At 41.0% G+C, this 14,746-nt stretch overlaps 1 protein-coding gene across 1 annotated transcript in view; it reads right to left on the reverse strand.

Moving 5' to 3' along the window:
* Positions 1-331: 331 nt before the first annotated feature.
* Positions 332-14,746, reverse strand: part of LOC108690964 (Down syndrome cell adhesion molecule-like protein Dscam2) — a 37,330-nt gene continuing 22,915 nt past the window's right edge. Inside the window, 20 exon segments of the mRNA XM_018198522.1 lie at positions 332-2,444; positions 3,996-4,053; positions 4,462-4,822; positions 5,152-5,393; positions 6,444-6,584; positions 7,094-7,261; positions 7,721-7,924; positions 7,960-8,142; positions 8,238-8,404; positions 8,475-8,651; positions 8,724-8,955; positions 9,036-9,305; positions 9,429-9,716; positions 9,807-9,993; positions 10,065-10,433; positions 10,566-10,927; positions 11,012-11,308; positions 11,384-11,557; positions 11,645-11,764; positions 13,502-13,789. Coding sequence (XP_018054011.1) covers positions 2,360-2,444; positions 3,996-4,053; positions 4,462-4,822; positions 5,152-5,393; positions 6,444-6,584; positions 7,094-7,261; positions 7,721-7,924; positions 7,960-8,142; positions 8,238-8,404; positions 8,475-8,651; positions 8,724-8,955; positions 9,036-9,305; positions 9,429-9,716; positions 9,807-9,993; positions 10,065-10,433; positions 10,566-10,927; positions 11,012-11,308; positions 11,384-11,557; positions 11,645-11,764; positions 13,502-13,789 — 4,373 coding nt within the window. The 3' untranslated portion in view covers positions 332-2,359.

Genomic DNA, 14,746 nt, shown 5'->3' on the forward strand with positions numbered 1-14,746 from the left:
TGAAATGAGTTCATGATAACATCAATAAGAACAATAATTCACAACATACAGTTTGTCCGAGTCTCACACGGTGAGAGTTAAATACACGGGAATATAATTGATACCCACGTGATAGTAATTTTTCGAGAATGCTTCTTGGTCTAGTCGCCCAACTGGTAGTCGGCTCGCGCATCGCCTCGGCAAACAAATGCGACACCTAGAAATAGCTACTTACAATGTATGTATGTATATATAGTTAGTGTATATATAATATATATTTATATTTATATTTGTATATTATGTATATATCTAGAAATAGTATCGTGATAAAAACGAACTATGAGACGCGGCGTCGTGGCCGCGGCGTTGCGCGATGTCGGGCTGGTGCATATGCGAAGAAGCTCAAGAAGCATCCGCTTCGTTCATCGAACCAGCAAAAGATCAATCGTCCGATCGCGGACAGACAGACCATCTTCGATTTGCGTCCTGAGGTATACATTCCGTTAACCAGATCCCGACTTCTCGCCTCGTCGCGAAAATCAACGATCGCCTTCTCGCGACCATCCGTCCGACTTACAAACTATCTACGTTAAATCAACTTCTTTTATTACTCGAATCGCTTACACCTGTAACGATCATCGTCGCGATATCAGTGAATCTTACGTACGGTACGTCGCGTAATTGATCAATAGAAGATTAGCACGAGGAGGGGGAGGGGCGGAATAATTAGGTGTATACAGAGCGGACTAAATATTTATATCATATAGGACGACAGCAAGTGTAGTGTGGCGTATTTTGCGTGCACGCGCCAGCGCGCGTGGCGATCATGTATCGTAATGTTATGAGGCTTTGGCTGGCCTGCCGTGTGTATATCGAAGCGTTCCCTCAATGGCTTGCCGCGTTGTTCTTCCTACGGACAGTCGATCGGTGTTTCGTGTACGGGACTTATCCCCTTTCGAGCGAACAATATAGGAATGTCTCGAATCGATCGCCTAAACGGATTACTACAAGGACGACGACGAAAGACGAAAATGCGACGACGTACCCTATAAATCTTGCTCTCCGCGACGTCGAGACCACGAGACTCAAGATCACCGATCATCAAGGGGAATAAAGGGCAAAAAGGACGAAAAGGGAGCAGGGACAAGGGCGGGGACACAACCTTCGTTACGAAATTATAAATCGTACAGTATATGTATATAGTATATGTGTACGTATGTATCTATATATCGTACGCCCGCAGGGAGCGGCAGTGTGGCACAACCATGACTTAAAAAGCGACCAGCTAATCTCATGTATACGCATATATGTCGTTTATACGTTTCCTTTCTTTCTTTCTTTTTTTTTTCCATTATCCTTCGCAACTCCTGCGAATGTAACCTAGGATTATATCCTGGATATATATTGTATATCAGAAGACCCCCGTTAAATCCATCGTCGCCGAGAGCACCATCGCGGGCCGCGTCTCTGCCGCAACTGAACAGTCCGCGAACACGACTTCCGGCTGTGTTCGCCTTCCTACAGGACAAATCTCTCGCGGCAGTCTCATGAGCCTCCAAGATCTCGTGCACGTTCGACGAATATAGTGCGAGAAGATTCAAATTCCCCTCAGTGTCTCCGATAATCGAAATATTTCGTCATGTGTATGTGTGTGCGGAGATAGACGATTAATTTATAAGTTCGTGTCGTCAAATATACATTTACAAATCATTGAGTCTGATCGCACGTCATCGAGGAAGACACGTATTAAAACGCAGGTCATAGCTTTCTATAGCTGTAGGTATAAAAAAATTTCAGATGTAATCGAACGTGCGCGAGAAATTCCAGGACTCGTAAAAAAGTTACGAACGAAGTATGGCTGACCTCACGAATCGCTGTGCCTCCTTCGCAGGAAGGGCAGTAGATACAGACAGTCTTGAGTTTAGCCTTCTCGAATGCGCATAATCGATTAAACCTATCCAAAAAGATTTATCAAAAACAAGGCAGTTTCAAATTGGCCTTCCCTCAGGATCAAATATAAACGAACGTACCCGAGGAAATACAATGAAAGAGCGGAAGGCCGAGAGAAAGAGAAAAGTTGTGTGATATGGTCGCAAGAGCGAAGGAGGCGATCCTATTTCGCGAGGCGGGCTGCAGAATCCTCGTCCGTAATCATATGATCTCGAGATGATATCAATACGCGTACACCTTACACGGTAATCGAATCTATCTACTCGCGACGACGTTTCTAATTTCTATCGTAAATCGTTGCAAATTGGACCGACGACAGCACCGGGGGAAGAGTTAGCGTGCGCTTCATTTCCGCGTCTCTCAGCTCCTTTTCTCACGGCCGCCGGCTATCGAGAGAGGCGGAAGATCACGGAAGATGACGATTTACAGGTTACACTGCCACAGTATCGTAGGGTGTGAGGAGTCCCCCGTGACCGCCGTGGGGGCCGCCGGTTTGCCGGCCGGGAGCTTCGTTTCTGCAACAGGAGTTTGCGTTTTTTATCCGACGTCGATCGATCATTTTACCAACAATCCCATTCATTCAAAGAGATCTCTTCCGCGCCATTTTTTATTGTATATTCAATAAATTTTAAGCAAATTTTTCATTATATTTATGTTTAGTATTAAAAAATTTGTTCAGCTTCGTCATTCCCTTACTTTAAAAGTGATACAACTAAAAAAACATGATTCTCTAGATGTTATTGTAAATGAGTTAGAATAATTAGATAAACATTACTTTATCAATCATCAAAAAGTTTGAATTAAAATAATTTTATAAAAAATTGTTAAAATTATCAAAACTTAAAAAGGGTAGTTAAAAAAAAATCATCACAACTCAAAAAAGAGTTTAAAAAAATGATCACAATTCAAAAAGGGTAGTTTTTCAATGATCGTGAAAATGACATTTAATCATATTAAAAATATATTCTTTTTGCACAATATTATTCCTTGATTAGTCAATAATTTTCTATTAAATTGAGAAATTGTTTTTCTACTTTTCTGAGAAACTTCATTTTTGTATCACTTTTGAAATAAAAGAACAATATATTAAATGCTATATAAGAAAGAGATCTCTGCAGGCAAATTGTACGAAAACATGCGCTATAACAACTAGCAACGATGATGGCAGTGATAATGCTATGAATAAACAAAATATAATAATGACGATTGTAAACATATCAGTCGTTAGCGACATAAGCAGCTCCGAATAGGATTCGAAAAGCGGTGACAATAGCAACAGCTGCAGTGGAAATACGATCAGCGTATTATCCCTATTGCACATTTTAGCTTTGCATTAGTTACACAACTACATGTTATACATGGCATTATTCATTAAAGCATGCGAACGCATTTCATGTTAGTAAGCATTTTCGATGGAGATTGGGGACTTTGTCATGTCCGAAAGCAATGTTTTGAAAGGTCGTCTACTCTGCTCGTCGCAAAACAAATTGGGTAGCCGAACTTCAATGGGATGATGAAAATCAGTGGAAAAATGATATGACGCATCTCAAAAGCTCTTCACATGTTTTTTAACGTTTGTACATCCTGATTTGATTATGTTTAACGAACTTACGGCTTCCTGAGTAATTAGTCATGAAACAAGAAAAGATCAAACGTTCGTTAAATAGATAAATAGTTGAGTATTCGAGACTCTTCGAAGATCGAACCACCGTGCACTCGATCGTTGTCAATCGACAATTCAATTGCGCACAAATAATCAAGTATATATTAATAGTATAATGAAGATATATAGCGAGGATGCGAATCGAAAGGATTGATCGATAGCGTGATTCTTTAAAGAAAAATTGAAAATCATGGAGGCGAATCGGAATTGCGGTCTATGCCGCGGTGAGCGATCGTGATACATCGCTCGATTCGGAAAATGCCCGTGGGACATTTTGACACGGTACAATACACGGTAATTACAGCTCTCGCGAAAGTAAAATCGCTCGAGACACAGCGGCAGGAACGGTGTAACGCCATTAAAACCGTTCACCGTTAACCAAGCTCACTCGCGCTCTACTGACCTCTCAATGAGTTTACGCATCTCCTCGGTGGTCATGCCGTCCTTGCCGCGAGCATTCACTGAAATAGAAAAACACACGGCACGATTGACACAACGATTAAACTACTACGACAACACGTAACATGCAATTTGTGGAAAAACTATATAAACGATTAGGATTAAAAAAGACAAAAAAAAAAGAAAGAAAAACACATAAGTCCACGGCGAGTCTTCTTCATTCGTGACTCGCCCGCCATGCGATACGTCCGCATAATGAGCCGCCGTACGCCTAATAATGCTTAATGCATAATGAAACGAGCATCAGAAGTAGGATTGAATCAGAACGAGATCATTTCTCGAGAAGAAGCATGTCACTGGACGCAAGATTCGAGCGGGAAAGGCGAATTTTACGACTTCCCGTGTCGGATCAGGTCGAGCTTCATGATCTCCCTCGTTCTCTCCGAGCTGTCGTGAATCTTTCTACTGACCGCCGTAGTTGCGGTTGACAAGCTGATCGCGATCACACTCGGCCTCGCTAATCTCGTTGCTCTCCTTGCTATCATTGAAGCTGGAATTATTCTGATCCTGATGGTTTCTCGGTGGTGGTGGAGGCGGTTCCGGTGAGCCAGAGATGGGAAGGTTGCGAGCCGAGCCTACACTACGACGTCCGACCGATCCGCGAGATCCGTAATGATCGTAAGGTGCACCGTATTGTCCGTACTGTGATCCGTACTGGTCTTCCTCTGGAGCGCAGTTAGCCGGATCGTCATATTCGGGTGAAAAGACATTGTGCGTGCCGCTGCCGCCTCCTTGGGATGGTACTCGAGAGTAGCGACCGTTTTGACGAGGCTGTGAGAAAAATCGATCGCGATTCCAGCGGTAATTATATTAGGGATGTACTGTCTCTATTATATTTTTTTATCTTTTTCTTTATTTTTTATTTTTTTTTTATATATATTTCTTTTCTTTATATATTTCTTTTTTGCATTTTTATGTATATCTTATTGTTGGACGTTTTTTAAGTAACATATTTATTAATAGGGTTTTTTTGAAAGCCTCTTCATTGCCTGTGATTTAATGCCATTTTTACAAATATCGGAAATCTTTTAATATTTATAATATAATAATTTGCGAATATGTTGCTTATTGTTTAAATATGAAAAAGAATTATAAAATACCATAGACTGAGATCCAGAGCGACTATGAGCAGAAGCGTTAGTCGGATGTCCTACGGGTGGTCCCATAGTGCCAGAATGGCCATTTCCTGGATGAGGGAAAGTCTGGAATTGCATAGCTTTGCTCGGATCCATTTCCTCGCGGAACCCCAATAAATGGAACGTAGCGTATGGGCAGATCTCATCCTCCATACCTAAAAATGGACAATCAACCAGGGTAGACTCTGCCACTATAGATGGAAAATCTACGAGACATTGTTGAACAATACAGATTGCTATAAAGATTGCTTCCTGTGTGTAAATTTTTACCTATTAACAACAATTTCTAAATACAGTTTGATTAAGAATGGAATCGAAAAAAATATTTGCAAGCAATACTTACTATTAATTCTACACACTTATATTCAGATTTAAAGATCAAAAAATTCCTTTTGCTCATTTTAATGCTTCTTCTTTCTTCGATTCTCATTCTATTAAATCATTAAACCTTCAAAAATTGATCGTGCAAAATGTATTTAAATAAATTTGAATCCGATCATTTTATCGATTATTTACATAATCTTTGTTATACAACATTATAAAATAATGTTATATTCAAGATTGGAAAGCAACGCGTTACTAATTATTATAACATCGTTAGTAATAGCAACATTATATTTCTTTATTTATAACGAAAATTGTAACAACTGTTTTTTAATATAAACGATAATGATGATAAGTTAAAACTTTTAGAATCAGTAATGAATAACGGTAATACAACATACAAAATATTTTTATAAAGTAACTTTCCTAATTTTTTGCTATAGTCTTCAATTAATTAGATTGTGTTCGAATATTTGCTGACTAAAAGCGTACTAAAAATCTATATGTACGTATAGATTTTTAATACTGGCAGTGAATATCGCAGTCAGTCATTTTAATCATTTTAATTTTAATTATCTATTTGAAATATTCAAAATTCCTCTTATCCATCCTCTAAAAATCCTAAAAATCGACATAACGGACATAGAGACTTCTATCTTAGAAAAGACAATGCATGAATGAATGTAATTCCTTCCTATATGTGGTTCGTGTTATTTGTCGGCGTGCTATGAGCGCAGGCATGCGGAAACATGCAAACATCGAGAAACGAGACGTGCCGTTAAAGTGATGTGAGGTTTCACGAAACGAGAGGGGACTTACGAAGACCGGCTGGTACGAGCCAGCAACATCGCCGGCTCCAGCCTGCGATTATCAGTCTCTAGGGCGATCGGGCGAATGCCAAATGCCCGTTAACCAAAATTGCTATTACCAACCTCTGTGCGAAAGACCATCCGCGCTGCCCATACGTGGTGGTGGTGGTGGGCATCTCCTATTGGGTGCGTAGTGACTCAATTCCTCATACATGTGTCGCCTCGGATCCCACGTCGAGTGACTCCTTAATGAGCCAGTTCCACCTATCGAACACATACTACAAAGGTCGTACGACACGCTGGTGCCTATCAAGATTCGTTCCCGCCAACTATATAATAGCCCTGTTCTCTTTAAAGAGTTTAGAGGATTTGAGCTCTGGGGAGAAGGAACTCTTTATTACTAATAATCGTTTGATTAATACGCAAATCGATACAATCGACACTCGTTAGGCACCAACGGCGGGAAAAGCGCAAACAAGTAGGAACGAACGTTATGTTTCCGCTGGAGGGACATACAAACTCGATAACGTATATAAGAACATTTCAAAGCATGGCGAACGAAAAAAGAAACTGGCATTGATCGTGTATATGGGTTCTGTCTGGCTTGGGGATCTGACACTGACTGGGAACCTATCTTGGGAACCTATGTATGTGCAAATCTCGATGTGTATCCTTTGAGAAAAGATGAAAGAAGGAACTATCGTGCCAATATGACAACAACTAGACAAGTTGAGAAATTGATCTAAAAGGTAAGTGTTGGCAGTTGGGCTTACTTATAACTGTACCTCGCTTGATACGATCACAGGTGTTGTAATTTGAGCCGGGTACAGGTGGAAGCTTGCGATTCGGGGGTGCGATGTATCCCAATTCATCGCGAAGATCAGATCTGCGTTTGTCCAAGGTAGCGCCGCCAACTCCGGTTTGCTGGTAGACTACGTCGTCTGAAATAAAAACGCTCAATCTAATAATTATGGATGTACATTTTGTTACTTCTGATCTTATTATCGATGATTATATTGATTATATATGCCATCACCCACGCTTGTGAAATAAAAGGAAAATGTAGGAAAGAGGAAAATTCTGAAATTTAATATGCGGAAAGGATTTCAAGACTAGGGTGGTTGACGCGTGGACCGATCGTCAGGAAATTATCACGATAATATTATGACAATGCAAAATATAATATTGTTATGATAATATCTATGACTGACGATTGACTTTTCTCGATCAGCTAATTGAGAATATCATTAGTAGCAGTATTCATCGCAATTTCGTATTCATTGCAGTTTCGTTTCCCGATGAACCTCCACCGTTCTTTATGCGACTTAACAAGTAAAAGTAATTAAAAAAAATTTGTATACATTGTCCCTCGTAATATTTCTCGTCGGCTGAAGAGATACCTCGCAGCCGTGTTTGTTCCGGGCCTCGAGTTCTTCTCGAGAGCGCCACGCAAATGACAACTATTCCTACTATTATAACAACGACCGTCGCACCAATTGGCACCACCACGTTTACGTCGAGCCAGGTGGGTAACCATGGGAAATACCGTCTCACATCCGCAGTGTTGTCATTACCGCCATTACGTATGGGAGGTGCGATCGTACCTGTTTAAAGAGGAAAATAGATTTGTGATGATTACCTTTATCGCTACTGTGACCCTTCCCCCTGAGAACGCAGATCACAATGATGGCAACGATTATTACGAGTATGGCTGCTACTACAGGTACGACCAGATTTAAGTTAGCCATGAAAATTTTCATTGGGTCTTCATCGTTGCTACCACTGTTCACGTCCGGCAGCTCGCGGGCCGGTGCAATGGTGCCTGGAACAGAAAACGTTTCGGCGACCGTTCAATCCAGCCACCATTGGCACCGGCTACGAGGCGCCTCTGTGTGTCAGACGACCACCCATACTTACCGCCAGTCACCGTCAAAGTCGCAAATTCATACTCGGCCACGGCGAAACCAGCATTATTGTGAGCCGTAACACGCAAATGGTACCAGCTAGCGGGGTCTAGATCCAATACTACAAAATTACCGCCTGGTTTGACGTTGTTCGAGACTTGATTCCATTCCTGTTGCATTCTGAAGAAAATGCATCTTTAATTATCTTGATATTAGATTGGATGTTCGTATAATTATCCTTTCATCTTACTTCTTCTTGTGTTCAACAACGAAGTACAACATAGGACAGCCACCATCTGACCAGGTGCTCAAGTGTAAAGAGATGCTATTTGTGGATACCTCAATGAATTTCGCCGCTTCGGGGATGATTGGTTTGGAGCCCTTTGTGCGCGTGTTTAGAATGTCTGAAGGATCGCCGATTCCGATTCTGCAAGAAAACTCACATGTGTATGAAATTTCTTATTACAAAAATTTACTACGATTTTAGCAGTAAAGTTACCCATTATAAGCAGTGACATAAATCTGATATCGGGAACCGCACCACAGATTCTCGAGTGTATATTTCTGTGCTGTGGAGCTGATCTGAACGGTTTCCCAATCGCCAAACTCAGGTTTGTAGTGAATCGTATAGCCATGAATCGGTGCATTGTCCGTGGGATGCGGGCGTAATTTCATCGTCAAAGAATTAGTGGTGGTGGCGGTAAGGGTAACTTGCGGTGAGTGCGGAGGAGCTGTAAAAATATAACATTAATTTTAACATAATGGATAATTGAAATTAGTAACTAGAACTTCCATGTGTTGGAATATTTACCGTGGACGACCAACTGATGAGTCACGGTATCATGTCCAAAGGAATTTTCCACGTAACAAGAATATTCTCCAGCGTCCGCGCGATCGACTTCCTTGATGAATAGCGATCCCTCGGGTAATTGTTTCAATCGTTCGGTTGTTTGAAGATTAGCGCCTCGTACCTTCCATGTTACTTCCGGTGCCGGTACACCGACAGTGAGACACGGCAGCTTAACGTCCTCTTTGTATGTTGCAGTGAATTTATCATCAAACGATGCGATCTTGGCCGGTACTATAAGTAAAGTATGAAATACTTACAATACTTTTTAATTTATAACAGACTATGAAAAATTGTAATCGATTCACAAATTTAATTTGTTACAACTAAAATGTGAATTTTAAATGAAGAAATTACCTCGAACACTTGGTCCCAAAGTTACAATCTTGGAAGCTTCACCTTCACCAATATTCGTGCTAGCGGTCACCCAAAATTCATATCTTTGCTGCTTGTCTAATCCAGACGCTTCATGAGTTAGTTGATTTGGTGGTACTTTCTGATTAGTTGGCTCCTCCGCATTGTCCGCTTTCGTATAAACAGTATACTGAGAAATAACTCCATTAGGTTGGCTGGGCGGACGCCATGAGATAAGAATGGATTCCGAAGACATGACTAAAGCTTTGATAGCAATAGGAGCTTCAGGTGCTGAAAGTGGACACATGGAACATATAGTATGTTCAAAAATATGTGCTTTCGCATAATGAACCAATATATTAATATTGATTTCTTAATTACCATCTTGCTCAGTTTGGCAGTGAATTGGTGCAGACTTAACGCCGTCTCCTCCAGATGTAAAAGCCAGAACTTGCATGCTGTAATTGGTATATTTCTTGAGACCGTGCAGGATAGTCTCACTAGAAGATGTAATCTTAGTGTCTTTCGTATTCTCATCGTACCACGTATCGGACGGTCCATAGATGACCTAAAGCAAATATTTAAAGATGCTACTGCAAATGATTTTATGCCTCCCTCTCAAGTCATGTTTTTACTAACTTTGTAACCAGTGATAACGCCATTGGCTGCGCTAAGTGGTGGTGACACCCAGGACACTCTGATAGTTTGTGAAGTAAGAGTTGTGCAAGTAGTGTCATGAGGCGGTTGTTCGGGCACGCCTTCTGCAGTATGTTGCCTACGTTCCTCGCTCATTGGTCCGGAACCGACTTTGTTAAATGCTTGAACGACCACGCCATACTGGGTGTAAGTCTTGAGATTTGCAATCTGTAAGTGATGCTCCTTTATATCTTCCTTGGAGAAGTCGACAGTCTCAAACATGTATGGCTTGTCCGACGACTGTCTGTATCCAACATAGTAGCCGAGAATCTCACCGTTCCAGTCCTCGCGCGGGGGCGGTTTCCACGTTACCTAATGAAATTTACATTTATTACATATATATTCCCAAGCGCTCATACAGCAATAACAATGTTCCAGCAATATTATTACGAATGTTGCTGAAACGCTCTGTATATAGGCTAACAATGTAATTGTTCTACTTACTTTGAGCGTGTGTTGATCGAGAGCATCCACTTTGACAGAAGTTGGTGGGCCAGTAGGTGCTTCTTCTGCGGTGATAATGGTGACCGTGTCAGACGGATCAGATGTGCCAATTTCGTTTTCAGCGACGATTCGAAGATGGTAGGTAGTCGCGGGTCTTAGATTATATACTCCAGCTACGTTTTGTTGCGAGCCAGGTACGAGCACTCGATCAATATCAGTTTCCCAGGAACCCTTGCTGATTTTGTATTCAATAACATATCGTTTAATCGGACTGTTTCCATCATAAGGTGCGGCCCATGATAATTGCACCGAACGTCCTGATTTATCTAACACTTTCAGACCATATGGAACTTCTGGCACCTCTATAATAAATACATAAATTAGATCATGACTTTACATATTTTATTGATTTTTCAAACATGTTATGTATAATTATATGAACCAACCTTGTACGATCATATTAATGCTAGTGTCATCACTACCGAAGGCATTCGTAGCTACGCAAGTGAACAAGGCAGAATCGCTCCTTTCGGTTCGTTTAATGCTCAAGTCGGACAGTACTCCGTTAGCCAAGATTTCTTCACGAATAGTATAACGAGGATCACTCTTTGTATCTAATCTCTTATTGTTCATGTTCCATAAAATACCGATTGGTTTCTCTCCTTGCGCCTCGCATTGCAATACAGCCGGTTCTCCACGACGAGCGGTTTGATTTCTTAATTTAATTTCAAATTGCGGAGGAGCTAAAAAGATATTGCAAAAAGTTGTATAAAACGCAATAGAAATTACAAGATGCAAAACGATTAAACGTGAAATACCTTGAACCGAAATAAGAATGACAGCTGATAAGCCTGATCCAATTCCATTAACAGCCTCACAAAGGTAATAGCCTTCATTTGTCTTTTGTATATTGTTAATAGAGAGAGTGCCATCTTCCACGCTAATGTCAGGGTTGCTCAATTTCAAATCGGTATAATCTCCCGGCGTATCTCCTATAAGATGAAACAAACGTATTATAATAAGTGTATGCAAGTAAAAAGATTTACTATTTGTTAGGCTACGGTTGCTAATGTACTTACCAGCAGCTCTCTTCCATGTGACTTGAGGCTTGGGGAATCCATCGGCTTTGCACTCTACTCGTGCATCGGATCCTTGAGCAAATGCTTTATCGGTAGGTTCCAGGATCCAACGAGGAGGTACTGTTACAGAATAAATAAATTAGTTGCGATGTATTTTTTGCGTACATAAGATTGTGCAGTATCCAGGAGCCAGTCGCTTGAAAACTTGAGTCGTTTGCTTTTTAAAAGTTTCAAAACTTATTTATAATAATAAAATTATTATCTAAAGTTTAATTAATTTAGACAAGTGTAGTAATTACAATAATAGTAGACTATATTATTTGTTTTCTTTAAGAAATATTCTATGAAATTTAAAGAAACAATGAAAATAAATTGAAAAAATGAGTTTTTTGAATTTTGTTAAAATTGAGTGTCTGTATTTAAAATAAGTGAATGAAATTGCTGCTTAGCATTTATTCTTATATAAACATCAGATAATAGAAATAGTTTTAATATTGTTAAATGATGAAGACTCGAATTGTATAGCAATTTTATCTCATGCAAAACAAAACGCGACACGCTCCTGCTACTGCGAATGAATGAAATACACGGCATGCGGGATTCTAAAGTGATTATGCGGGTATCTAATGCATGGAATAGAGAGATAGAAAGTGAAAAAAGAGAGAGGAAGAGAGAGAAAGAAAGAGAGAGAGAGAGAGAGAGAGAGAGAGAAAAGAGATGCATGCAAAAAAGAGACTTTGAAGGAGCTTAACGGCAAGCATGCACGAAGCGCTATCGAATTTGTATTCGAGCACAGTACATCATGCTGTACTGCGTTTACTAATAACATTCGATTACGCTCGTTCATGTATATAAATGCATGCATATTAAGTATCTACGCTACATACGCGCCTACAAAATGAACAAGGCAAAAATGTGTGATGAGAGATGGTCAAGGGTTGAGAAGGGGCGTATTGGGGGAATCCATTCGTGGATATAGGGTTGTGATGAATTGATCGTGGGGTGAATTCTGAGATGTGGTTGGATGGTCGGTTGGTCATCATAGTACAAGGACGCATTTTAGCGCGAATGGGGGGTACGGTGAGGTATAAATCGACACTCGAACGTACACGAGACGAATCACATGCAACTTGCATGTGAAACCTACGCAATCCTGCGATCACAAAAAGTGGCATTTAAATCATTTGTGCTACGGGAATGGCGAACGCGTTCGTGAAAGATGTAGAAACGCGATGAGAAAGGAAATTCGCGAAAGGAAAATACATCCTGTCGCGTTATTTCGCCGCAGGGATGATCGAAGCCAACGTAAAAAGTCGCACAAGAGCGGCTGACGATGAGAGCAAAATAAACGAGGAAAAGGCCAACGGTTCGGCAAAAGCTATTGATTCTCAGAGCTTAAGGAAACTCGGATTGACTCACTCGCTTGAAATATCGACAAATACATAGTAAAGAGGAAATTACAGCGATAAGAAGTAAATATAGACAGAAACAAAAAGAAAGAGAAAGAGAGGCAGAGATAGAAAGTGTGAAAAGAAAGTAGATATAGCGAGAGAAAGAGTGTACGCGCGAGAAAGTCGTCATTGGTGACAAAAGCAACGCTTTTTGTACAAGTTGAGCTGAGCGCGAGCTCCAATCAACTGAAATTCCAGAAAGCTTTCGCCAACAGGGGAAAAAACACATGATCAGCGTCACAGCAACGATGAATAAAATGCAACCAATTAAGCCTGCACTTAAATACTCGCGTGGGACCCGCGTTTTATTTTGTTTTTTTTTTTATTATCATTCCGAAACTTCGCTCAACCATCATTATCAACGTCATGTCATTCTCAGTGCTCCGTTCTTTACTCTGGACCTAACCGTGGACTCGTAAGGTTGCTTCGTGGATCGCCCTGCCCGACGGATTACTAGCGACACACGCGTAATGTCCGCTGTGCTCCGGTGTTACCGGCTCGATCAGTAGTATACTCGTCCGTGGACCGAGTTTCCCGACGCTGAATCCCATGAACTGCGACAATGGTTCGCCCTCGTGGATCCAGGCGATCTCAATTGGCGTGTCGCCTATCGGTACCATGCATGCCAATTGGGCGGCCTGCCCGGCATAGATCGGTCGGTCTCCAAAATCGAACGGATTGATTCGTGGCAGGACTGCAATGGAACAGCAGATAGATCCAAATTCCCATAACGATCTTCATTCCGATTTCTTCGCGATCGACGCGAATGATCGTGGTTGATCGTCTGTCGTCATTTGCGTCCGTTTTCTGTAATACGCTCTTCCGTCCACGAAACTAACGTTGCTTTTTCTCATATTTTTATTCGGCGTGCTTTTTTATTCTCCGTAGATTGCACGAAAAATAATCGATGGCTCTAAACTAATTGCGTTGGAAAAATGCGTTGGAGCTTTGTGGCAGTCAAGTCCTTCGACTAAATCGACTGACTTCTGTAACCGAGCTGTCGAGATCAGATCGGAGATGAGAGAAGGGATGCGGAGTGATAGAGAACGTGCCAAAGAATGAGAGACAGTTCTGGGCCGGGAGAGAATGGGAGACACGGCTCATCTCGTAGTAATCGACGCCTCGTACGTGATTCAAACAGACGTAGGCACAAACTATTCTCGCCTATACGAATTAACTAAATAGTTTAACCTTGTTATAAAGAAGATAACTAGATAATTCTCTATAGATAGAAAGGAGGAATATGCTTCGAGCAATGCAGATTTCCAGACACACATATCTCGTAATATCATTACAATACAGTTAGGACAGACAGATCGGAGATTTTACGACGTACGTGAAGCAGCAGCAAGGGGCGTAAATCTAACATATCGAAACGCTCTACTGATAGATATAAATATATGTGTGTGTGTGTGTGTGTGTGTGTTTGTGTGTGTGTGTGTGTGTGTGTGTTTTGTGTGTGTGTGTGTGTGTGTGTGTGTAACTACAGCCGAATAAAAGGGTAAACGTACCACTGCTTTCCGCTCAAATAGTAACACGCATACAAAACGGTAGTAGTACTCTCACTACGCGTACGCCCGTTAAACACCATCATCATGCCGCGCGGTTTCGCTTTATGTTAAAGAAAATATACGTATATATATATATATAT

Source organism: Atta colombica, unplaced genomic scaffold, assembly GCF_001594045.1.
Source record: "Atta colombica isolate Treedump-2 unplaced genomic scaffold, Acol1.0 scaffold38, whole genome shotgun sequence".
Classification (NCBI taxonomy): Eukaryota; Metazoa; Arthropoda; class Insecta; order Hymenoptera; family Formicidae; genus Atta; species Atta colombica.